General features: G+C 41.1%; 1 protein-coding gene across 5 annotated transcripts in view; it reads right to left on the bottom strand.

Annotated features, from left to right (window-relative positions):
• Positions 1-331: 331 nt before the first annotated feature.
• DLC1 (DLC1 Rho GTPase activating protein) overlaps positions 332-23715 on the bottom strand; it is a 378978-nt gene continuing 355594 nt past the window's right edge. For all 5 annotated transcript variants that reach the window (XM_088793389.1, XM_074329716.2, XM_074329718.2 and 2 more), the window contains 12 exons: positions 23410-23491; positions 17496-17559; positions 14020-15446; positions 13374-13550; positions 10727-10886; positions 10408-10606; positions 8617-8830; positions 6966-7080; positions 6257-6475; positions 5240-5457; positions 4249-4422; positions 332-3052 (listed from right to left, as the gene is read on the bottom strand). In XM_088793389.1, coding sequence (XP_088649515.1) covers positions 2932-3052; positions 4249-4422; positions 5240-5457; positions 6257-6475; positions 6966-7080; positions 8617-8830; positions 10408-10606; positions 10727-10886; positions 13374-13550; positions 14020-15446; positions 17496-17559; positions 23410-23491 — 3170 coding nt within the window. In that variant the 3' untranslated portion in view covers positions 332-2931. The remainder of the gene's footprint in view (positions 3053-4248; positions 4423-5239; positions 5458-6256; positions 6476-6965; positions 7081-8616; positions 8831-10407; positions 10607-10726; positions 10887-13373; positions 13551-14019; positions 15447-17495; positions 17560-23409; positions 23492-23715) is intronic.

The raw sequence follows: 23715 nt of genomic DNA, 5'->3' as shown, positions 1-23715 counted from the left end.
GGGTTTTTCCCCTTCTCTAAACTCAGAGTGAATATGTGTCAAAAAAAAAAAAATAAAAATCAAACTTCTTCTAAGATCAATGTCACATTGCATCGGAGAAATGAGATTTGTTAAAATTCCATCACAAACAACTCTTGAGCATCAGTATCTATAGCACCTATATAGGGTATCTGTCCATCTTTGCCAGTTTAAACTTTTAAGATTCCATGTGGTTTAACAACTTCCAGTCTCTCAGTCTCAATATGGGCAATGATGAGCTGAAGTGAGGGCTCAAGACAGAGGGCATCCTGGCCTCTCTTCTTTTTCAAATAACAGAAGCTAATTCAACCAATCCCATTTAACAAATAATAAATTTATTAGGTGCCTACAAGTACAAAACACTGGAAGCTGCTGTAGGAGGTTATAAAGACATGCAGGAGAAGAGCCCTGCCCTCAAAGAGCTTACAATCTAGGCCGTTAGTCACAATTAGTAAGTTGTGGCAGTATCACTTAGGTGACTTAAGCAGAGTTCTTGCAAATGTTCACATCCTTTGAATTCTCCTCTTGTCAAATATGTAAGGAATCCTTTCAACAAGAAAGCCAAACAGTGGGAGAGAGACCTTTTGTGGAACGAATCGGTGACCTTGGCTTTGCTTATGAGCATCTTTTTGCGGCTGTTGCTTATTCTTGTGAATTTCTCAGCACAGTTTCCTAACGACCTTTGTTTGCAGAGCATCTCCATGCTTCCCGAACCTTCACCAGGGTTTCCTGTTTGTTAGTGAGTGGCTCAGCTGCAGGTTGGCCTTGGAATGATTGGCAGTCTGATTTTCCCTTCAGCAACTCTATGTTGTCACGTTAGTTGATGTTAGAATGCGATGCCTTGCAATCTGTGGTTTTCAGGGTGGGAGTGAGATGCAATACAAAAGAGAGCAGGCCAGACTTTTCCCTTAAACATTTAATAGTGCACTTATCGATTATATTCTGTACAGGTATAGAGCAAGTTATAAACTTCTTCTTTCATTTTTCTTTTTTCACTTAGACTGTATTCATGTAAAGTGTATTTACATTAGGAAAAGAAAAGACTTGAGGTACAAAACCCAAAAGAATATCTGAGGTATAAATACAAGTATATTTTAAATAATAATCTTTATCATGCTTAATCTATGTTTGAAAGCACAGTGGACATGTGTACATGTATCTTAATAGAATGGTATATACAACATACAATCTTACAAATCTGAAAATTGAATATACAAGTATATCTTCACGAGGAACACTGATATCCAAAATACTCAAATTTTAACACTCTAATCTGTCCCCCACCCCAAATTCTTCAAAGAACCTTTGAAATAACACTGATAATGGTAACTAAATTGTTAAAACAAAATAAAAATCCTTCTTAACAACGCTCATTCATACATTATTCACTTTGATCAGCGCTAAATAAATTCACTAATACTGTCTCGAGTCAATCTTTACCATTCCAGTAAAACCTGTAAAAAGACCACCCTTCCAAAAAACTGTGCTGGGGTTCTGTTTTTTTTTACTATGATAACTACTTGTCATTGTCACTAAAATACATTCCAAGGGAATCATTATAAAGGAACAGAAAAAGAAAAGGTAGGAAAAACAAACCAAAAAAAGTCATTAAAATCAGAAAACCTATTTGCTGTTAAGAGCAAATCTAATTAATAAACATGTTCAGCTTTCAGAAATGCTGTCAAAAACAACAAAGGACTTTTGTGATTGGGTTAAATCTACAGGGATTTCCTTGGGACTTACATAGTTTGCTGTGCTCCCATACATAGTGTGCTTAACGAGTTTCTGTTATAAATGTGAAAATGCAAAGAATTCAGACAGGTAAAATGTTTTGATGCTTGATTCACAAGTAAATGGTGGAGTGTTCAGTTTTTACATCTCAACTGATTTTAGACAAAAACAAAAACAAAACTGTGTTTTGGAGCTACTGTTGTTTCCCCAAAAATAAGACCGGGTCTTATATTAATTCTTGCTCCAAAAGACGCAGTAGAGCTTATGTTCAGGGGATGTCATCCTGGAAAATCAAGCGAGGGCTTATTTTCCGCTTAGGTCTTATTTTCAGGGAAACATGGTCGTATGGGGGAGTTTTCATCCCTTAATTAGTCTATCCTGGTTCAAAACGACATCATTATGTGCAATCAGGTCGAGAGATAAACACTGTGTTTGAAATGGGATAGAGTAAATTTACTACAATTGCTTTTAAAGTAAAGAAGAGGCTGATGGATGAATCTGTTTTAAAACTCAGGGAAAACAAATGGACACGGATGGGTTGTTCAACCACCCCCAAATAAATGGGTTCCCTTTCTGGTTGGATCCACGGGTAGTCAGATATTCCAGGTTAAACTGAACCTGATGTATCAATATCTTTCTTGGAGGCATCTCAGTGTGCCAGACACTGCATCCCAACTCTTACATCTATGCCATTCAGCCAGCAACAAACACACATACACACACTTCTCTGTGCAAACCTTTCTTTGCTCATCTCAGTGAGAAATCATGTCAAAGAGTACCAACTATTCCAGTGGATACGCCAGTCCCTCAACACGCTGCAAATAAAATGACATAGGTACACGCACACCAATAGCACAAGAGAATGAAGTATCTTCATTATCTTCCGTAATGTATTTATAGAGTTTTGCTTCTCAGAAGCAATTTGCATAAGAATACATTTCTTTCTTTCTTTCCTTTTTTTTTTTTTTTGCTCAGTCTTATATATTCCAGTCAAGGCCTATACCATAGACCTTAAACAAACAGGAAGCAGCTTTAAAAATGTATCAAATTGCTACAGTCAATTCCTACACTCCGACTTGTAGTTTTGTTTCAGGATTAGATGCAGAACCCGTTCTTGCACGGACTGGCCAGGGTTCTAGAAACAAATGCCCAGATGGTGGACACGGTGCTCTGCTTCAGTGATCACCTAGATTTGGTGTCTTTGGTTTCAATGTTCTGATTACAGAAAGAGTCTCGGATCTTTACAACTTCAGCTGCACACAAATGTCCGAAAGATTTCGTGTACCACTCTGGCATGTGGCCCCTACAAGAGAAAGGAAAAGCAGGTGAATTCTTCAAGTTGACAAGCCCTGAACTAAGCTGAAGGAAATTTTGAACACATTTCCATTTCTTGATCAGCACAATGTGTAACTAAAGCTTACTCTTATTGTCTTCCGGCACCTCCATTACACACTTGGAAATGGAAGTTTCTCAAGGAACAACATATTGAGTACAGACACGGAGAGAAACTTTTCAGGGAAAGCTTTGGCATGTACAACAAAAACAGAGCATTTAGATACTTGGAGAAGTACTGAGATGGAAAGATTTCAAATGAGAATTTAATTTAACGTGAGGGCCACTTTGGAAAGTTTTCAGAGGTTCACTTTTTTTTTTTGTCTGCATTGCTACATTTCACAAACTTTCTCAGATGAATGCACATTGATCCGTGGCACAGAGTGTAGGCCTGATTATTACTAAAAGGGCATGTCACATTATTCAAACATCTTTGAATATAAAGTGAGAAACATCTGCTTGCTAGTTCAAACTCTCATTTCTTGGGGTTTTTTAAAATTAAATTTATTGGGATGACACTGGTTAATAAAATTATATAGGTTTCAAGTGTACAATTCTATGATACATCATCTGTATATTGTATTGTGTGTTCACCACCCAGAGTCAAATCTCATTCTGTGGCCATATAGTTGATCCCCCTTACCCTTTTGGATCTTTCCCTCTCCCCTCTTTCCCTTTGGTAACCACTCAACTCATGTCTGTGTCTATGAAATTTTTTGTCTTGTTCATGTGTTGCTTTCAGTTTTATATTTCACATGAATACTTCGAAGTCATATGGTTCTCAACTTTTTCCATCTGACTTATTTCTCTTAGCATGATCATCTCAAGATCCATCCATGTTGCAAATGGCACTATTTTATCTTTTCTCACGGCTAAGTAGTATTCCATTGTGTATATGTACCACAGCTTTATCTTGTGGCTTTAAATTCATGGCAGACCCACGACATCCACATTGCATTAGTAGCACATTTTCTAAAGGATCACAATTAGGACGTGGTAGTCAAAAGACCCAGAAACATGAAGGTGTTACTTGGTAAGCACCACTCTTCATAGAGTAACCAAGATACAACGATGTATTATTCATTTAAGCCATTTTTTGCATCAGACAAAAAGGCTTAATGTTCTCCATGACCTTGACCATGTCAAAAAATCAGAATCAGAACATACCTTAAGTCAGCTCTGCACATGTAGGTGAGTTTGGATTTCCCTGACCCGCAGGGCTCGATCAGATACCTGGACAGGAGCACGTTGACCCTCACCCCCACCACAGGGGCCCGGTCGTGATCCACAGAGGTAAGTAAGAGGGCACATGCCCCCTTGGGTAAATTTGTCCTCCATGTCCTGTAGAGACAAAACCGGAGGGAAAAAATGGAATTTCCTGGAAGCCAAGTTTAAAATGGGGTCTCACCCTTAGAGGAGACAGCTGAAGGGTGGGATCAGTGGCTGTGCTGTGGGACCCCGCCTTGGGGAGATGGCACTCTCTGAACCCTTGTGCAGGACTCCTGAATGAGTAACTCTGTATAGAGCCACCTCTACAGTGGGTGGATATGCTCACACAGTCAGTTCTTTGAAAGAGAACCAATTTGAAGTGTGACAGAAAACCATTTTTATATTTTACAAATATATTAGAACATGAACATCCAAATGAATGTTGCTCTGTTGGAAAAGTTCTGGACTAACGATGTGACACTTCCTCAAAGATTTTTGGAATTCCTTTTCCAATAATGTCTCCAGAGAATTATGAATTAGATGTAAATCAGCTGTAACCACAGCTCTCTTGGAACCCAAAGGTTATTTCCTGGCTTATGCATTCGCTAGCTATTTCTAATGAGAAAATTTAACCTAAAAGGGGCAAGAATCTGCTACCAATAAGAACATTCAACTGAAAGCCCCTCTCTTTCTGAGCTCAATTCCAAAAGAGTTCCAACCATTTACAGGGACACACACACACACACACACACGCGCACACACACACACACAGACACACACACACACACACACACACTGTTGGAATAAACGCAGATATGTTTCCCATATTTGGAAGGGTTCAGCACTCTTGTGGAGGCATATGTTCTATTTTAAACAATTTTACCATCTTATAACATTCAGTGACATACAAGTTCATCCATGCCACAATAATCAGTTTGGAAGCTCTCACCTCAAAACAACATAGTCCCGAGCCGGATGGGGTGCCATGCTGTTTTGGACATATTGGTAAATTTCAGTTTGACTGTCCAGGATTTCAATTACTTTTGAATCCAACAGGTCCACATCCCACAGGTGCTGCTCCTTAAGTAGGCGCTTTAAGATTTCCTCAGGCACAGCAGGGACTTCGATGGTTGCCCTCCAAAGCCTTAGAGGGGGTCCTTCACTCACCTGAAAAAAGCACACGTTCTCCAGTGTTAAGACAATTCACACACACCTACACTTTGAAGACAAATTTCTGGCTGGGGACATGGTCATATGGTTAGAGGCTAGTAATTATCTATGACTTTAATAGGTTGTCATCCCTGAGGATAGTGAAGGGCGGGTCAGAAAGTGAACAGAACCGCTGGTGGCACTTCAGGACAAAGTTGTTCCTTCTGTTTTCCTGGGACCCATATGAGGGTCAGTGCAATAAAGTCAGATGATGTATTTGAACCCCAAAGCCTGCATGGCCATCCAGATTGCTCTCATTGTTTCTGAGACAGTAGCGACAAATACCTCATATCCTACTAAGCCTTATAACATACACCTGCCTTCAAGGGGCTTTCAGGCCTAACAAGGTAATTTCCCCCCCAAGTGCTTCCTGCTCATTAAAGGGTCAAGAGTAGAGTGACTCAGAACACAGGAGAGTGAAGGGGATTCTGACCAAATTATGGAAAAATCTAAGCATGTCATAAAATGCCCTATAGCCCAATGTCACTAGGGAAACATTCTAGGGAACTTGCGTGTGATTCTATAGAACCAAAGGATTGCATTAGATAGTTTGATTCCTCTGACAAGTGTTAGGTGAGTATTTCTCACTAGGCTGGTTTCTACTCTGAATCAAATAACCTGGCTGCCCAGTTCTGCAAGGAAGGGAATAGGTGACAGATCTCCACAGAGAGCTGTACTGGCAAAGGGGTCTCGTCTCTGATGAACCCAAGTCCTGACCACTGGAATTCAACTGGCTGACAACAGGGAGATGACTTACCTTCTTGTAGGACAGCTCAGCCTGCTCAGATGTAGAGTAGCTGACCCAGCCTTTAAACTTCTCCTTGACCTCTTTAAACAGGCTGTCCATGCAGTCCTGGAGGAAGTGTTGATAGTCAGCTGACTCGTCATTACAAAGGCGTCCTAATGCTTCTAGAGTGAGAGGTTTTAGCTCTTGTTCAGTATAGGAATTCCGACATCGGCTCATTTCCTCAGGCACCTGTGAGGGATGAGAGGGACCAAAAAGAGGTTATTTAGTCTGCCTATGCTCATTCTCAACACCCATAATGGAAATGCCACAGATGGAGGGGTGTCCCTGCCCACCTCACATGGTATCGCGAGGATACAGACCATCTTCATAAAGGTTTCTACAAAGATGATGGTGTAAGGTATTCTTCTTTGGAAAGGTACAGTATGAGGGTGAGTGACTAAAAAGGGCTTACATTGATGAAAGCACATTTCTCAGACACAGAATTTATTTCAGATAATTTGTTGCTTTCGCTTTTTTAAGTAAGGGGGTATGGAGGCAGGCAATTTAGTTAAACATACTAAATCTAATGAACTTAAACATTATAATATATATAAATAAGACATTCTCAGGCTATGTGTATAATCTCCAGCTGAGGTAAGATATGAACAAGTATTACAACTAAGATTTCATCTCTATTCACATTATCCTTAGTAAATAACAAAATTTCCCAACTCCTTACCTGGAAAAGCTTCTTGCACTCAGCAATCATATGGGCCAGCCCTTGAGTGGCAGCGAGGTTTTCATTCAAATCTTTCTGATCGGGTTTGCCCAAACTTTGTTTTCTTTGCATTACCCTAGGTAGAAGAAATAAAGAGGGGGAAAGATTCAAATATTTATATATTTTCAAATCAATGAATTAGTCGAGGAAACCCACAGGAGAGGAAAAAAAACATTTCACTGGAGCCTATCTGTCATTAAAGGGTTCAAGAGAGCTTTGCTTTGGCCACTAGAATTTCTCAGCTTTATCAACAAAACACAAAAACATGAAAGAGACTGTTTTTAATGAAATCTTGGCTATTTAAAGTTGTCACATGAAATAGGTTCCTATTTAAGTAGGGCAGCTTGTACGGTCTATGTTTGTGTGGTGGGGAGGAAGAAAGGCAGCTAAGAGGGGGGTGTGGGTGGGAGGCACTGGACATTGGGGTAAATAGTGTCACTATTCTTCCCAGTTTAAATAAACAGGACCCCCCCCCCCCAAAAGGTGAAGGGAAAATCTATGGTTTCCTAAAGGTGTTGCATTAATCTTATCTGATCTCTCTCTTCTGCTCATCTCTGATCTCTATCCCATTCAAGTTGGAATGCCCCATTCAATGATTAGGATGAGTTAAAAGGGTATTTAATCTCTGCACGGCTTTCAGAAGCAATGGTAACTTTGACTAGCACAACTAGGTCCCATGCTTCTAGCTCAGAAAAATTTGTCAAGTTCCTTTAGAGCTGAAGGAACAGGATCAGCTGGATGGATTGGCATGTGGGGTTAAGGCCAGTTAGCACCTCCTTTTACACACACTCCACTAGGAGGCCTTTACGTGGAATAGTCACGTAAGTCAGCAGCTCCAATTAGCTCTACCATTTCTTCTGTCAGACAAGGACAAGTTCCTTATTTAACTGACATCCCCTACAGTCTCACTTTCCTCTATTGTAAAATAGATACCGACAGTATCTTCACCTCCTATGCTTGTTATGAGGATTAAATGAGAATTTAAGGAATGTCAAGGGTGCAGTCCTGTGCCCGGGACAGAATCAGTGCCGAACAAGTATCAGCCTTTGTGATTTTCCAGGTTCTCTGACTTCTCCTACAGCCACTTCTATCTGGTATACATCTCAGGAGAAACTTTGCAAACAACTGGTTTAAACCAGGTCCTCACTTTGAGGCTCAACCTTATCCTTAGTTCTTTTAGACCCGGCTACTTCCTTTCAACTATCAGCACAGGCCAGGAGCTTGGCTTTACTGGCCATGAAGAAGCCAAGGCAGCAGGACTCTTATCCCCCCGTCCCGTTGTTCAGGTCGGTAAATCTGCAGGATTCTTTGCTGGCAGAAAGTACGGTGACAAAGCTACAGACGGCAACTGGGGAGTGTCGGGCAAACATCTCCTATAGAGAAGCACAAATCCTGACCTCTCTCCCCAAACCTGGTGGTAACTAGATTGCCCAGGAAGTCACACTCTGAGAGCTGAGCAGAAAGAAAGGAGGAGGGCAGGAGAGGTGTGTGGGCTGTGAAGAAAGGAAGGAGGTCCAACTCCTTTTGGCTTGATTCAGGTATGAATCCAACAAGAACACGGCGACAACCCTAGAAGGAAAGGGTGGGCAAGCACATGTCCTCTGAGCGGTACCTTGGAGAAGAATTCTCTCTCTTCAGGGTGTTGAGGTGGAAAAGGGAAGGCGCTAAACACACGGCCAGGTTGGTGGGAGTCATCTGGTTTTCTTTCACAGCTGCTGTGACATCGCTTAAGAAATAAAGGAGCGTCTGTAGAACCTCCCGGTTCTCATCAGGCAGGAGCATAATGGCGGCCTTGATTGCCTGGAGGCGCTGGTCCTTGGGCACATCTGCACAACACCAGCATTTTCCCCATCAATTCAGTGATTTTCCATGTACATTGCAAGGAAACGTCCCAAAGCAAACACATCAGCATCAAAGACCTCAGCCCCGTCCTGAACAAGCACTTGCAGAAAGTGTACTCAAGGTTAATATGGAAGAAATTAGGGTTGCCACCAGCGTCACTACCCTCAAGTATTTCCTGCCTGTGGAGGAGTTAAAATATTTTAAACACCCACAATGCCAACAGACTCCTAAATCCATCTCAGAGTTCAACTCCAGATGAGGCCTGTTCTTTTAGTTTACAGAATACTTTTTTCTTTTCTAAGTACTTTTTAGAAATCCCTAATTTACCATTCTCAACGAAAACATTATACACTTATACTTTTGCTTAGTTTCAATGAAAAACCTTATCTAAGATATGTATGAGAGGATAAGAACTGAGATTTCTTAGTCTTGACTACAAAATATTCAGTTATCTCTGGGGACTTTCATAATTTTAAGTGATCTGCTCATTCCTGAAATGGGAAAAGGAAGCGGCTCTAATAGTTAGTCAATTTAAACAGCAGACATATTTAACGAGTAATGTCTTTAAGTTTTAGAAAGCCTACTGAGAGGCTATTATAAAAATACATGCTTGAGAACTAGACCCATAAACGAATACACATGTAGAAAATGCTAAACACAACCTTCAGGTCTCCTTTACCAGGCAAATCTTTCTTGTAAAAGGCATGTGGTGGAAAAATCAAGTCACTCCAATGCAGCGCCATAGGACAAACTGATTAAACAGCTCCATGGTTACAATACATAACAAATACCTTGGTGGGGAAAATGTGACCTGTGTTTTCATAAAATCTGAAAGGATGAAACAAATAATGAAATAATCCAGACCAGCTCCATTTCTCATAAAATAAAGTCCAATGCGCCAGCTAAAGACAATTTGAGCACTAAGAGAAGCTGCTTTCAAATTACATTGCTGTAATGCCACACCGAGCCAAGAAAAACACAAGGCTGTAAAAGCTATAATCCTGATCTTGATCATTAATTTAGACAACTGTTTGCTTTAAGCTTTACTTAAAAGTGAGAAGGGCATGGGTATTGTTTTCCCAAGTATTTCTGGCAGAAGCTGAGATGAATAACAGAAAAAGATTATTTATTCATTTTACAGCAAGATAAAACACACAGACACCTGTGAAATTTTAAACACAACAGGCTCTGCTGGTGAGATGTGAAGCAACTGAAATTTCTACAGACAAGGCAGAGAAAGAGCTTGATACCTGCTCTTTTAAGCTTCCTAGATAACCCTGTGCTAGAAACAAATCCAAGAATGAGCTCCAGCATCACACGTTAAAATTGTACAATTGGTTCAGTAATTAGAGAACGATGATCAGGGATATTTATTTTTGCATTATTCCACAGGTATACAGAAACCTGTCCCACAAACAAGGAGGCAAGGAAGAAATTGATGACATGTGTTTCCAAGAGGTCACACGTGGGTGCAAAAGAATGACATCAAAGGAAGCTGCAGATTTCAGTTGGTCCTACTTTTCCCCACCGCCAGATAGTGTTAAGATCAAAGAACACTCACACTGGTAGATCTGGAGGAAGGTTTCTGAGAGTTTGTTCGTCATTAGCGGCTCAGGAAGATCTCGAAAATACTGCTTCAACATGTCTGCCACATCATAAGCAGACTGGCCCTCATAGTTGACACAATCTATGGCACTTTCATTCATCTGGCGCAGAGCCTGAATCCGGGATTTAACACCTGATTTTCTGAAGAGTCCAACCTGTTGGAAGAGAAACGTTAAGTGTCAAGATGAAAGCAACACGGTCCCTACAGAACTAGAAAAGGAAGCATGCCTCTGAGCTCCCACGATTAAGTGGGACGTGCAGGCAGTGGCTCTCACCTGATCCAGACAATGGTTGCGGAGGTAGCGCATGGCCTGCTGAATGCTCTGGGGCAGGGGCTGTCCTGTGCGCTGCACGTTGACGGTCAGAGGGACCCCGAACACATTCCGGTCCTTGTAGTCTGGAACCTTGATCCTTTTCATGAACTTGGGCACAGCCCTGTGTAAAGAACATTGGGGGCGGGGGGGTGAGGTTTACTTGTCTGTCTACTCTTGTCCATCTCTGCACCTGTGGGCCCTAGATCTGTGCTCCTAAGGTGGCTATTTACATTAAAAGAAAATGACAAAATCAGTTCCTCAGCTGTACGAGCCACAGTTCAAGCACTCACTAGCCATTTGTAGCTGGTAGCTACCATATTGGATGGTACAAATTTAGAACATTTCTACCATCTCAGGCAGTTCCATTGGACAGTGCTGTTCTAGATCGTCTAAGAGTTGGGGCTGTGAGGCCCAGTCACACTTCTTCAGTTGTAGATTTTCCTTCTGCTGTTCACTCTGAGAACTGGGTCTATACTCTTAAGGGAGCTGATGGGCTTTCTTACAAAATGGTGGCACAGGAAGGAACAGAAGAAAACAACACGCAAGACCTTAATGAGGTGCTTCGTGACAGAGTTTGAAAAACAAGTTCCCTTTTGTCCTGCAAACAGACTAGAATCATTTCTAAGCTCGTGATGAGATCCAGAGTATGCAGGGTAAAAAGGATCAGGTAATGCTGGATGAGAAAGCGGCAAATACGTGATGCTGGTCCAACAGAACAACCGACTCCAGAGCTAAACAGTAGGGGCCAAGCTAATGATCCGAAGTCAAATAAATTCTCTAGCTGATGACCCTGAAGAATATAACATCTTTAGGTGTCTAAAGGAAGATGGAAAAGAACAATGAGGGTTTTGTAAGCTTAGCTCAGGCTCCCTGGAGTCTTAAAACCAGGTCCAGCCCCAGCAGTATATGCAACAGCAGGAAACCAATGTCACGCATTTAACGCTGTCAAGCAGAAATTTCAGCTCTACAAACGACCTCTCTGAAGGGGACAAGAAAGGGCCAGGCCAAACAGGAAAAAAACTTTGTGTAGAATTTCTCCCTACTCTGTGGATCCCACAATGTGAGGCTTTTATACTTGGTTTTGACTCCCTGGAAAAACTGACCAGAACTCAAGAAGTACTGTAGACTTTCAGATTCTTGAGGGTTTTGTGGGAAGGGGGTGGGCAACTCAGAAATGAGAATGTAAAACATGCAGTTTTTAAATAGCTAGCCGGGAAAATATGACTCTCCACGCAGAGGAACACGGCAGGAGACAGACCGATTTGACTTCTGAGTCCTTACCAACAGCCTCGACATGGTACTGTTTATAGCTCTAGGAAAGGTGAAACTAAAATGTAGAGCCAAATTTGTATTTCCATACAGTTAAGTATATGGTATCACGGCTATAAGCATGCATAATACTTGCTTTGTCGGGGGAGAAAAGCCCAGCAGTGGAATGTGCAAAGAACACATTACGATCTCCACCGAGAATCTGAAGCATGTGGGGATAAACCGGTCAATACTTATTTCTGTCATTCAGAACAAACAACTTCTGTATTTAGCAAGGCTCACATAATAACAGCCTTTGAACAGGAGGTGCTTTGATGCTGAAGTTAAACTCACTACGAGTCCTGAGGAGAGGCGGAGCCGGAGAGAGAAAGAACAGTTACGCTGCTCCACTGACTCTCCAGTAACTCTGCTTGTGCAATTGGATAATAAACACTCAGAGTACTGAAAAGACTTCAGGATACCCAGCTGACACTGCAAAATGTGCCAGGATGTCAATCTAGAGGTATTTCTCTGCTTTGCACTGATAGTAGAAAAATAAAGATATGCACGTATTAGATCATACCCATGACCTATCTGGCCCACCAGTTGTACACAGCAAGGGCCATATTTTCTAATTATGGGCAGTTCATCCAATAAATTTTATCTTCATGTATACTTTAGTTATAATAGCTTACAACAGTGAATTCCTTAAATTTATTAATCACCGTTTAAGAGTTTTTGTTGGAGAAAACATTACCTAAAATCTTTAGCACAGGTAGATTTTTGAGTGATGCTATAAATGGTCACATCAAAAATGACTTCTAAAAACATACAATAGGGTTATAAAGCCAATTACTGTATATCAATTACTGTATTTCAAAGTTGGTCTCATTACATTATACGATCTAAAAAGCTTTCTTCCTCCTTCTTTCCCTCTCTCCCTTCCTTCTTTACAAAATATGATCTGACACTGTACATACATTTACCTATGGTGGGCTATTCCTACCACCGGGAAGGAAGCGCCTGTACAACTCAATGGAAGAGTAACGCATTCTTGCCCTCTCAACCGGCAATTTGTCACACAGAGAGCTGCAAACTCAATCAACCGACCCCGATGGTAATTCCCTAAAGCTAAACTGGCTTAAGCAGCATCAAACGTGGCCTCAAGAAGGCAGAGACTGACTGCATGAGGATGACAGACTAAAGACTTGTATTAAAAAGGACAGAACTGTCATCTACTCAGTGTTGAGACAGCCTGAGCAGCTGACCAAAAACATTTTCAGTGATAGTTTATGGAGCAGTTTAAAGTCTTACCAAAAACATTTTCAGTTATAGTTTACGGAGCAGTTTAAAGCCTTACCAGCTGAAACCATGCTTATTCGAAGGTGTGTATTTCTCCAGCAGGGCGGTTAGCTTCAGGAGTGAGTATTTCTGCAGCAGGTTCATCTGGGCCACAGACTGGCAGTTAATCTGCAGCGACACAGAGTTTAAGCTCGGCCGATGAGAGCTCTGGAAACTGTGCCATCTCAGTCTGTGCCTGCGAGAGAAGAGAAGAGGACGTCAGTGAGCCCGGGGCTTCTTCACTGGTAGTCACAAAATTTGCACTGGGCTGCTCGCTGGCATCTGATCTGAGGAACTGAGAGGACTCAGCTTCCATTACGTTCTTTTTACATCCCCTCCCTCAGTAAAACAAAAAAGAACATAAAATTTACCATCTTAACCATTTTGAAGTGTACAGTTCAGGGCATCAAGTACATGCACCATGTTGTACAACCATTCCCATCATCCATCCACAGGAACTTTACTTTCTCTTCTCCAACTGATCGTCCGTACCCATTAAACAATATCCATTCTTTTTGGATGTTACGGTTTCCCGGTCTTTCTTAGGCACTTACATGGCTACCAATGCCAGACTGAATCCCATTTCCCCTCCACAACACCTGGAAGCAGTCCTTTTCTGACACCACCCCTCCCCCCCGAACTGGAGCGGGAACAAAAGCTCTTACCTATTGGACCTTGTCAGCGAGGCCCCAACCCCAGAATCTCTCCTCTCAGGGATGTCGGAGGGCTCTTCAGGTTCATTCAGTGAGTTGCCTGTGCTGTCTAGGTCACTGGGTGTGGCTCGGTCCTGGTCCACATCCAGGTGTATCTGTTTGGGAGAGGATGGGCATGGAGAGACCGAGTCCAGGGCTGAGTCCGAGTCTCCCTCATCTGAAAACTTCTCTGACCACTGGTTGACTATCTTCTGCATCCCATTCACGTGGTAGAGAATGTCATCCAGCTCGGGGAATATGTCCTCGTTCTCTAGGTCGGCCAGGTCTCCTGAGCTGGAATAGAGGATGGAGCCGGGCACGTTGTCATAGATACTCAGGCGGCTGCTCATGGAGCTGGAGGAGTTGCGTCTCTTAAGCTCCTTGGGGCTGTCGTTGCTGTTTTCCCTCCGCAGGCTGATGTGGCCGGGGCCGTGGAAGCTCCCAGTCCTCCAGTTCACAGAGCTGTTGTTCCCTGAGGGAGAGAAACTGCCATTGGAAAGGGCCTTGGGGAAAGTGCCAGGCTTGTGGTCTTCTGGGATGTAGAACACCGTGTCCTCTGGGTAGCTCTCGCGGTTTCTGAAGTTCTGCTCCACAACGTTGTTGAATGTCGACTGATTGAAGGGATCGAAGCCCTCTAGGTACATGCCCACCCGCTTGTTGCAGGCACTGAGGCTCCGGGTCCTGGTGACAGGGCTGGGGGTGCTGACGGCGCTGCTGGTTTCAGACTGGCTGCTGCTACTGCTGGTCTGCGTGGAGTTGGAAACGCTCCTCTTTCGTACCATGGGGACGTTAATGTGGTTGCCGTTGAGTGCGGAGATCTCCACGCAGTTCAGCTGCTTTAGCTTCTCCTCGTCCATCCCCTCCTGCAGAATGGGCCCGCTGATGATCAGCCCCAACTTGGAAGGCGCCTTGTGCTTGCTGTGGTGGGAGCCCTTCAGCTTTAGGCTCTCCATGCGTTTCAGCAGACTTCGGGTCTTGGACTTGGTGTTTTTCTCGTGGCCTTTCATGCTAAAACTGAAGCTGGACAGTTCCTTGGGAGAGGGCAGGCTGCAGAAAGAGTCATCATTGCCGACAAAGTTCCCGGAGGAGGAGCAGACGCTAATGACGGAGTTAGTCCTGGGTGTCGCAGCGTCTCCATCGAGGGGCACATGGGTGGGGAGGCTGCTGGCACTGCTCAGGCTGCGGACAGAGGCCACCTCCTGACGCTCACTGAGGTCTGTCAGCATGCTTTCGTGGCTTGGGGCGTTCTTCAGATGGGGGTCCTCTGGGGACCCAGGGACTGGGTCCTGCTTTGGAGAAAAGACATCAAACTCTTCAAGTCGGGACCACCTCTTGCTGTCCCTCTGGAAAGTCCATTTGCCACTTATTGCACAAGGCTCATCCTCGTCTGAATCCTCACTCTGCAAAGAGAATAAAGCCATTCATCCCTGGGACTGGCAAACAGCAGGCAGGGAGTAGGACATATGGGCCCAGGGGGCTAGGAGACTGCTCGTAATACACCAGCAGGGGCAATTCCCCCTTATATCTTTATTTTATTATTTTTTTTAAATAACAGCGATGTATGTAAAGAATGTTACAGGAAAAAGCCTGATCAAGTGTTTCAAGCTAAATAAGTTATTTTATGGAAACTCTGGGATCTATAGGCTGTTCTTTAATTGCTCACAGAGGAAACCTCTGAGATCTGTGAAAATTCCAGGCATGCAAAATATTTTGAACTGGAGTCAGCAATGGGTAGGTCTCCCTCTGCTCTGCCTCCAATTTTGCTGTCTGTTGACAGTGTGTGTTTATATTTCCTTTTGCAATTAAAAAGGTAGTTTTCCAACACTAAGATGGGTGGTAACTAAAGTCTCTAGCCACCCTAAAAGTTCATAAGGTTTCCCAACAGACTAACGGAGACACCAAGCGAGGTAGTAAAGCCATCACATCTCTTCAGTCCAATACTTTTTATCCTCTTACCTGTTCTTTCTCGTTCCCTCCTCCACCCAGACACTGGGTCTACTGCTAATGCCATAGTGTCCTGTGAAGTTTCAACCTCAGACGCGCTCCAGGCAATTTAACAAGGCTTCACAAATACCCAGTCCTGACAGCACGTAACATTTACAAACACTAAGTAACATCTTTGCTGATTATGCTTGATTTATGGGCAGGATTCAGGGTTGTACTATGTAACATAAGCCATTGCATCTGAGCCTTTCAGGTGAAGTATCAAAAGGCATGATTCAGTATGATGCATGTCTTTCCCACTGGTGTGGAAACTATCATATGGCCCAAATTTCACAGGACAGTGAGTTGAGAGCGTTAAACGCTGACTTGTATGCTCTTCTCCACAGCTCAGTGGGTGTTAAGGTTCGAGTTCATTTGTTTAAAAGGTTTAACTCCCCCAGGAAGGCAACCTGATGCAGGCCAGGGACTCTGGGCTAATTAAAATTTGTGCTCTGAACAGTCAGAATTATGTTCTCTGACCAGACTTATTCCTGTTTACTCTAATTTGTGACACTCACTCCCAGTACTACACCCACCTCGTCTCCTAACATCTCATAAAAGGTCTTCACATTTCATACGTAGAAGAAAATACCATCCGATTCAGCTATGTGTCACTATTTGAATAGAATGTGTGGGATTTTCCTGCCCTCCTTTCTCTCCCAATTTCTTTCTGTCCTCCAAAACTCTTATTATTCCTCACTGTCCCAAAAGCCAGCCTTCACTTGAATCTCTGCAGCTTTGAAACATACTGTTGTAACTGGGAACTTTAGCTGTACTTTCTGTAGGGAGCAAAGCAAAATCCACTGGGATGCCTTAAGCCCCATCCCTTGAATGTGGAGTTGGCATTGAGTTAATAAGGTGAAAATAGATGATTTGTTCAGATCAAAAACAATAGGAAAACTCACAGCTACAGAAGAGGCTAGCGGTTGCCAGAGGTGGGAGATTGAGGGGATGTGCAAAATGGGTGAAGGGGGTATAAACTTCCAGTTATAAAATAAATAAGTCCTGGGGAAGTAATGTATAGCATGGTAACCATAGTTAATAAAACTGTATTGCATGTTTCAAAGTTGCTAAGAGAATAGATCTTAAAGTTCTCATCATAAGGAAAAAAATGCAACTCTGTGGCGATGGATATTAACTAGACTCATTGCGGTGATCATTTCACAATGTATACAAATATTGAATCATTACATGTACATCTGAAATTCATACAGTGTTATATGTCATTTATATTTCAATTTAAAAAAACAGTAGGAAAAACAATTTATTGGCTGGCTGTACCTATTGGTTTCAACTACATAAGGCTATACAGTCTGTTAAACTTGACTGATTTATAACAATAAAAATGTATAAATTAGGGAACAAGGAAATAAGAGTTTGAAAACCAAAACCTGTTAGAAAACACATAATGCAATTTCTACTCTACCCTATTTCATCTTATGTTATTACACATTTTATATACTTACTTTCTTCCGATGAGGACTAATTTCCAGTTTCATCACCGCACATTTGTTTAAAGTATTTAGACGCCTACAAAGAAAACACATTAGCAAAGATAGGACATCATTGATGGGTGGATAAATATTTTCCCCCAAACAGTTGACATGTTTAATTAGTTTCTTGAAATCCATTAATATCTACATTTTCTAAGAGTATTAGAATCTTTTAAAAATGTAAGTTTTAAAATACCTTTACATTTCTTAAGATTTTTTATTTCAATTTACTATTACACAGTAAAATGGCACACTCTATGTATGGTACTGTCAGGTGCCTCCTATTTTTTGTGAAACACACAACTCTCAATATCCCTAGCTTGAGCCATTAGGTAGCTCTACCCAGTGCCAAGAAATAAAAACCAGTGATGGCTCCTTTCGTAGAAATAGTAACAGTGACAGGAACCAAGCAGTCATTGGTAAAATAAACACTGTGTTCTCTCTCAAGTCAAGGTTCACATATAAAAATAAAACCGTTTTTAGTGACCTCCAACAAATAATAATCTTAGGCTGCCTGTTTAAAAATTTGGTGACTTCTTAAAAAATTTTTAGTGAGTTCTTATACAGAAAGGAAATTTGAGGCCCTTTTAATACCCTGTTCTTTTCACAACTTCCTGTACAGTACAGAATAATGTTGGGTAGAGTCACAGAAATAGTGCAAATGATTACTAAAAAATGTTGTATATTGAAGCTTCAAGGATCAAAGTCTTGGATCAGATTCTTCTTTGGAACAGGAGTCATACTGTAACTTTGAATACTTTTTTTTCCCCCTTTGCCAAACAGTAGTAATATTAATTTAATATTAGAGAAATAACTTAGTTTCATTGAAAATGAAATACTTAAAGAAAAAAAACAACCCTCACTGGGAAATAATGAAATAGCTGAAGAAAGAAACCCTTTACATATGCAGGAATAAATGATATGCAAGTGTGAATGACAGCCTGTCAAGCCCTGATTCTTTCTAACATTTTCCAGATGGTCATCACTTAATCTTCCTCAAATGAACCTTTAACATATCTATGGTCTTGCATCATTGGTCTTTCAGTTTTTCCTACAATTGTATTACAATTCCTTCATTTTCTTAATTCACACAAATTCAATCTGACCATGAGACCTCTTCAATGAGGCTTTATGTTTCTAATCCTGTCCTTGCAACTGTCTAACAATTTTGACATGCAGGAAGATAGAAAGTATTTTTGCCTGCTGATAAGACTGTCTTTGATTTCCTAGATTATGTGGTAGCCTGTTTATAGAATAAACAAAGATAACCCACGGCACCTATGCTCAGGAAAACGCGCTGTTGATGGGGAGAGAAAGACAACGAATAACTAAGAAATAGTCAGCGGATATAAGGTTCCTTTCTAAGGGGCATCCATTACTTAAATGACTTATACCCACAGTGTTTTCGTTCTCAAATGTTTTCAAGATTAAAGAATCTGGAATGGTTACAGTTAGTCTTAGGTCTGGGTTTCATTAATCAAACTTGTAACCCAATACCCACTTGACTTCATTTGGGCTTTAATGGTTGAGTGGTGTTTATAACCAAGTTTACTAGGCATGGCAGCCTATGGGAGTGTGGGAGGGGCTTACTTCACAAACTCTAGATTTGAGTTAAACAAAAAAGACCCAGGAGGCCAGTGTTATAAAGGTCAACATTATCTCTTTCTGTTTGTAGTACCCAGCTAATCGCCTTTCAATTTTGAAGCCCTGAAGTTATTCCCTGGGGTTTCTGTGGGATTCATTTGTCCCCTAGGACCTCCAAAGCATGTTGCTGACGGGACCTTACCTACTTAGAGACAGACACTACTGACATGAAATAACAGTTCCAGCTAGACAAGCCGGGGGCTCACTCCGGGTCAGGTACCATGCCTGTGCTTCATACATATTATTTCATTTGGGACCTCGCAACAACCCTAAGGTACAGGGATTACTATTAAGCTACAGTTTATAGATGAGGAAATGGGGGCTTAAGAGGACACAGCTCTTGTCCAAGGCCACATGACTACTACACATGGTGACTGTCACTCAAAAAGTACCTTCTTCATTCTTTTCTAATATAAAGGTTAATCATGATAATATATGGGAACAGGTAATACCCTGATTACGGTTCCTCAAATGAGCAGCAGAACACTGGTGTCATACACCGTCTGTCCAGAAGCAGCGGTTGTTCCACCCCCGAGGGCCCACAGGGCTCTCTGCTGCATAGGAATGTGTCAGTCTTATCTGCTGCCTTAACTTGCACCTTGCTCTGAAGGGGGAGGGAGCTCAAGGGTGGGTCATCAAAGGTTCAAGAGCTTTGCTGCCTGGAGCTGCAAGCACCCGATAAAAGCATAGCAGGTGGGCATCTGCGCCTCTCTTCAGAATGAAAACAGGGAAAAATACAAGAGAAATGTGAGAAAAGAAAAAGAAACAATTTCTCAAGACCTGACAAATAAAAATTGTGCCAATTCTTAAAGGTATTTTTCTTAGAATTAGTGCAGCTGCTTAAAACAATGACTTGCTTGGGGGCGGCCGGTTAGCTCAGTTGGTTAGAGAGTGGTGCCAATAGCACCAAGGTTGCCGGTTCGATCCCCACATGAGCCACTGCGAACTGCACCCTCCTTAAAAAAATAAAATAAAATAAAATAGTGTATTTAGAAAAAAAATGACTTGCTTGCCTTTTAATAGAACAGAACTAGTAACTAAGTTAAAATCTACTATATGGCAGGCTGCTTTACGTAGCTTAGGCCCTTCAAGGGTTGTTTTATAAGAAAGTGCAGACTGAAGATGATAGTATGGATATCTATTTATCATTATACGATTATCACCTTACTTATGTAATTTTTTGGTGTGTGTATAAACAATTAGTGTAAGTCCAAAGGAAAATAGCAACATGGAATATTTTTCAGAGGTGATAGACAAAACGTTTCACAACAGCTATTCTAATAGTAGGTCAGTTTGCATTATTGTCTGCATATGCTTCAAGACAAACAAATCACTCCTCCAGTGTAATACAAAATGGACTTGGCTTTATCATCGGGACTGGATTATACAGCAAAGCTTGCAAGACTGGGACAAAAGCCAATCTCTCCAAGGAAACGAATACATAAACCCCTTACCCAGTGTGAGTGTAAGAATGTCCACTAGCAATCAAAATGCAAAAAACTGAGTAGATCCATAATTATAACTTTCAGTCGTTACCGTACTTTAAGAGAGTATCATCATCATTCTCAAGAAAACATTAAGTCTACAAGTCGTCTGCCCTAAATAGACTATTTTAAGAGATCAGCTCCTACCAGATTTTTGACCAAAGGAGCTCTAAGATCTGCAAATATTATAAGTATACAGATATTTATAATAAATCTTCATGCAGAACACTAGAGTGTACATAGGAGCACTTGTAACATCTGTGTGTGTGTCTGTGTATTGGATGGGAGGTAATGACAGCAAAGGAAAACCATGTAAGAATTACTTTATTTAAAGTAAATTTTAAACAAGTTTTATTTAAAGTAAAAATATGAAATTAAAATTTTAATTATTTTATTAAAGCAAAACTTCAACTGAGTTTCTGTAATGATACTACCATCTATATTTAAAATCAACTGCTCAAAATATTTCAGACCACATTATAGCTTCATGGTTTGCTGGTCCCTGAATTCCACGGGATGAGAAAGTATGTGGAAGAGGCTAGCAGCACGTGAGATGAGTATCAGACAATCAGTAAAACAAGTACCTCCAACTACTCTGCTGACAGCTCAGAACCTGCAGTGCATTTCAAAGGAAGATGCTTTCACTACACTGCAGATGGCTACCACCTATTTTTCTGGAACATTTGTTTAGGCCTCTCAAAAGGAGTTATTTTCTGTGAAAAGTCTATTTATGTGAACATGTGGACAAGAGCCCTTGGGTTTTCCATTACAAACGAGTTGATGACTGTTAGCGTGAATTCTGAGGATTATTATTATTTTTTTTTAAAAGAAAACCCAACCTCAGGCCTTTCTCAGACATACTCAAATCTGGGCGTCAGATCTAAAGCACTTTGACATTCGTTACTGCATTTAATTCTCACACGCAACCTGTGAGATATTATTGTACGCATAAGAGAAAACTGAAGTATCATCAGAATAATTCGCTGCCGAGTCCAAACACAGATCGTTGTTTTTAGGCTTTTCACAAAAGATCTGGGAGTGCAGATCTTTCCCTTTGAAGGGTGGTAGCCTGTTGAATGGTGCGGAGAACCAGTGGAAATCACGAAGTACAGAGGAGGCCCTTCCCCTCAGAGCAGGGAAACTCAATTTCAAATTGATATTTTGAAAAAAAACACACACAAAAAACCCAAGTATTAAGAATTGAATCATGTCCCTTGGTCTGCAATGCTGCAGTGATATTTTTATGACCTAGGAATTCCTAAGCTGTTGCTGCTGTTCAGGAGGCCCACTCACTCAGTGGCTTGTAACATATGAAATGGATCATGTGACGCAATGCGTAAATATTTCCTAGGATACATAGTATGAGTGGCTTCATTTCTATGTGTTATCACCAATGATGAATTGAAAATAAATTAGTTCTGCCGCACAGCTAAGCATTAAAACATTTAAGAAATGTCTGCAGTAGTTTATATTCCAGATGCTGACTTCTTCCCTTCTGGACCGCACTAGTTTTTCATTTTTTTCATTCCAGAGGACATAGCTATGATATTACACACTACAGTGCGGGACTTGGAACTAAGTTTTTTTGGAAAATGTGCACAAACCCTGGACATGTCTAAGCAGTCATTTAATTGGATTTGCAAAGTGACAGGGTTTCTGGGGTTAATAGGGCATTTTTTCTTTCTTAAATCACGAGAACTAGTCTGTTCCATACACCATTCTAAATATCCTACCTATCTTGCCCTAAAACCACTGCTTAAGTTACCTGCTTCCAAAAATACTGCATTACATAAGAAAGGCAAAAAATCGTATTTTCATAGAGCTACCACTGTTTTCTCTGCTTACAAAGGGGGAATAAATACAGAAAGTCACTCTATCTCAATGACGTTTTTCCAAGTTAAAATAAATACTGAAATGAAAAGAAAACTTCTCTTGATTTTATAATCAAATCAGCACGTGAATTTTGTCAGTGTATAATTTTCCAGAATCTAGATTTTATGGCTTATAGGTTTTGAGAAAAATTAGTAAGGATGAATAACATGAAATGAATAAAATGTCACGTAGAATTTGAAAGGATTATCAGTGTCCGATCATTGTCTGCTACATGTTTTATTATGTCCACTTCATTAAAATCTAGCCTGAAGATACAATGAACAAGTTTTATTCACATTTCACATCAATGCTCAGTTACTGCCTGTCCACTGTACGTTAAAGGCTGTGCTGAATTATTTCACAGCCTTATTTAATCCTATTGTTACTATTTTGTACCTGGAAAAGCTGAACAGGTTCAGAGCTGCTTTCCTGGAATTCAAGACATGGTCCTCCTGATTCTAATATGCCATAATCCGCCTGCCCCCAGTTATTCCTTTGAATGTGTTATTCCCATTTACTATAGCAGTAGCTTCAGCTCTGTTAGGATACCTGATTGGGGTTATGCAGTCAATTACATTGCCCTTTAAAAAACCCTGTTCCAACATCCCGAACCATCTGAAGTGAGGTGTTTTAGCAATCATATGGTATTGAGCGTGTAACGGTACTATTTGAGTACCTCCCAGGGCAGTGCTATTTTAATGGCGATACTCAACAACAGGACTTTAGTTATTTTAATGAAAAGGCCTATAATTTATAAAGAACTAAATCACTATACCCATTTTCTAATAAAAAAACCTGACAGAGAACAAAAACAAACAAAAAGCATCTTGGCAATAAGCACCGTGTTCTTAAAAGAAAAAGAAAATGCTTAAAACATTTCTGTTTACCTGCACAAAGCCTCAGTGGCATCTCTGTCCAAAAAGTCATGTTCTCTCTTGACTAAGGAAATATCAATGGGGAACAGGAGATCTGAAAAGACAAATATATAGAAAAATAAAAGTAAATACATTTATTGAGCACCCTAGATTCTTGGGAAACTAGCCCAGTTTAGCACAAAAGGGGGAAAATACTCCAAAGTGATTTTGAATACTGACTGTATGCAGGACAGACACCTCATTCCCTGTTAAGTGCAATGGGAGAATAAAGCAGCTTAAGAGATTCTATATTCTAAAGATATGAAGGATATTAAAGAT

Source organism: Rhinolophus sinicus, chromosome 16 (assembly GCF_057876585.1).
Source record: "Rhinolophus sinicus isolate RSI-liver-muscle chromosome 16, RSI-T2T, whole genome shotgun sequence".
In the NCBI taxonomy this organism is placed as follows: Eukaryota; Metazoa; Chordata; class Mammalia; order Chiroptera; family Rhinolophidae; genus Rhinolophus; species Rhinolophus sinicus.
Note: the sequence above shows the minus strand (reverse complement) of the source record. Positions and strands in the feature narration are given on the sequence as shown.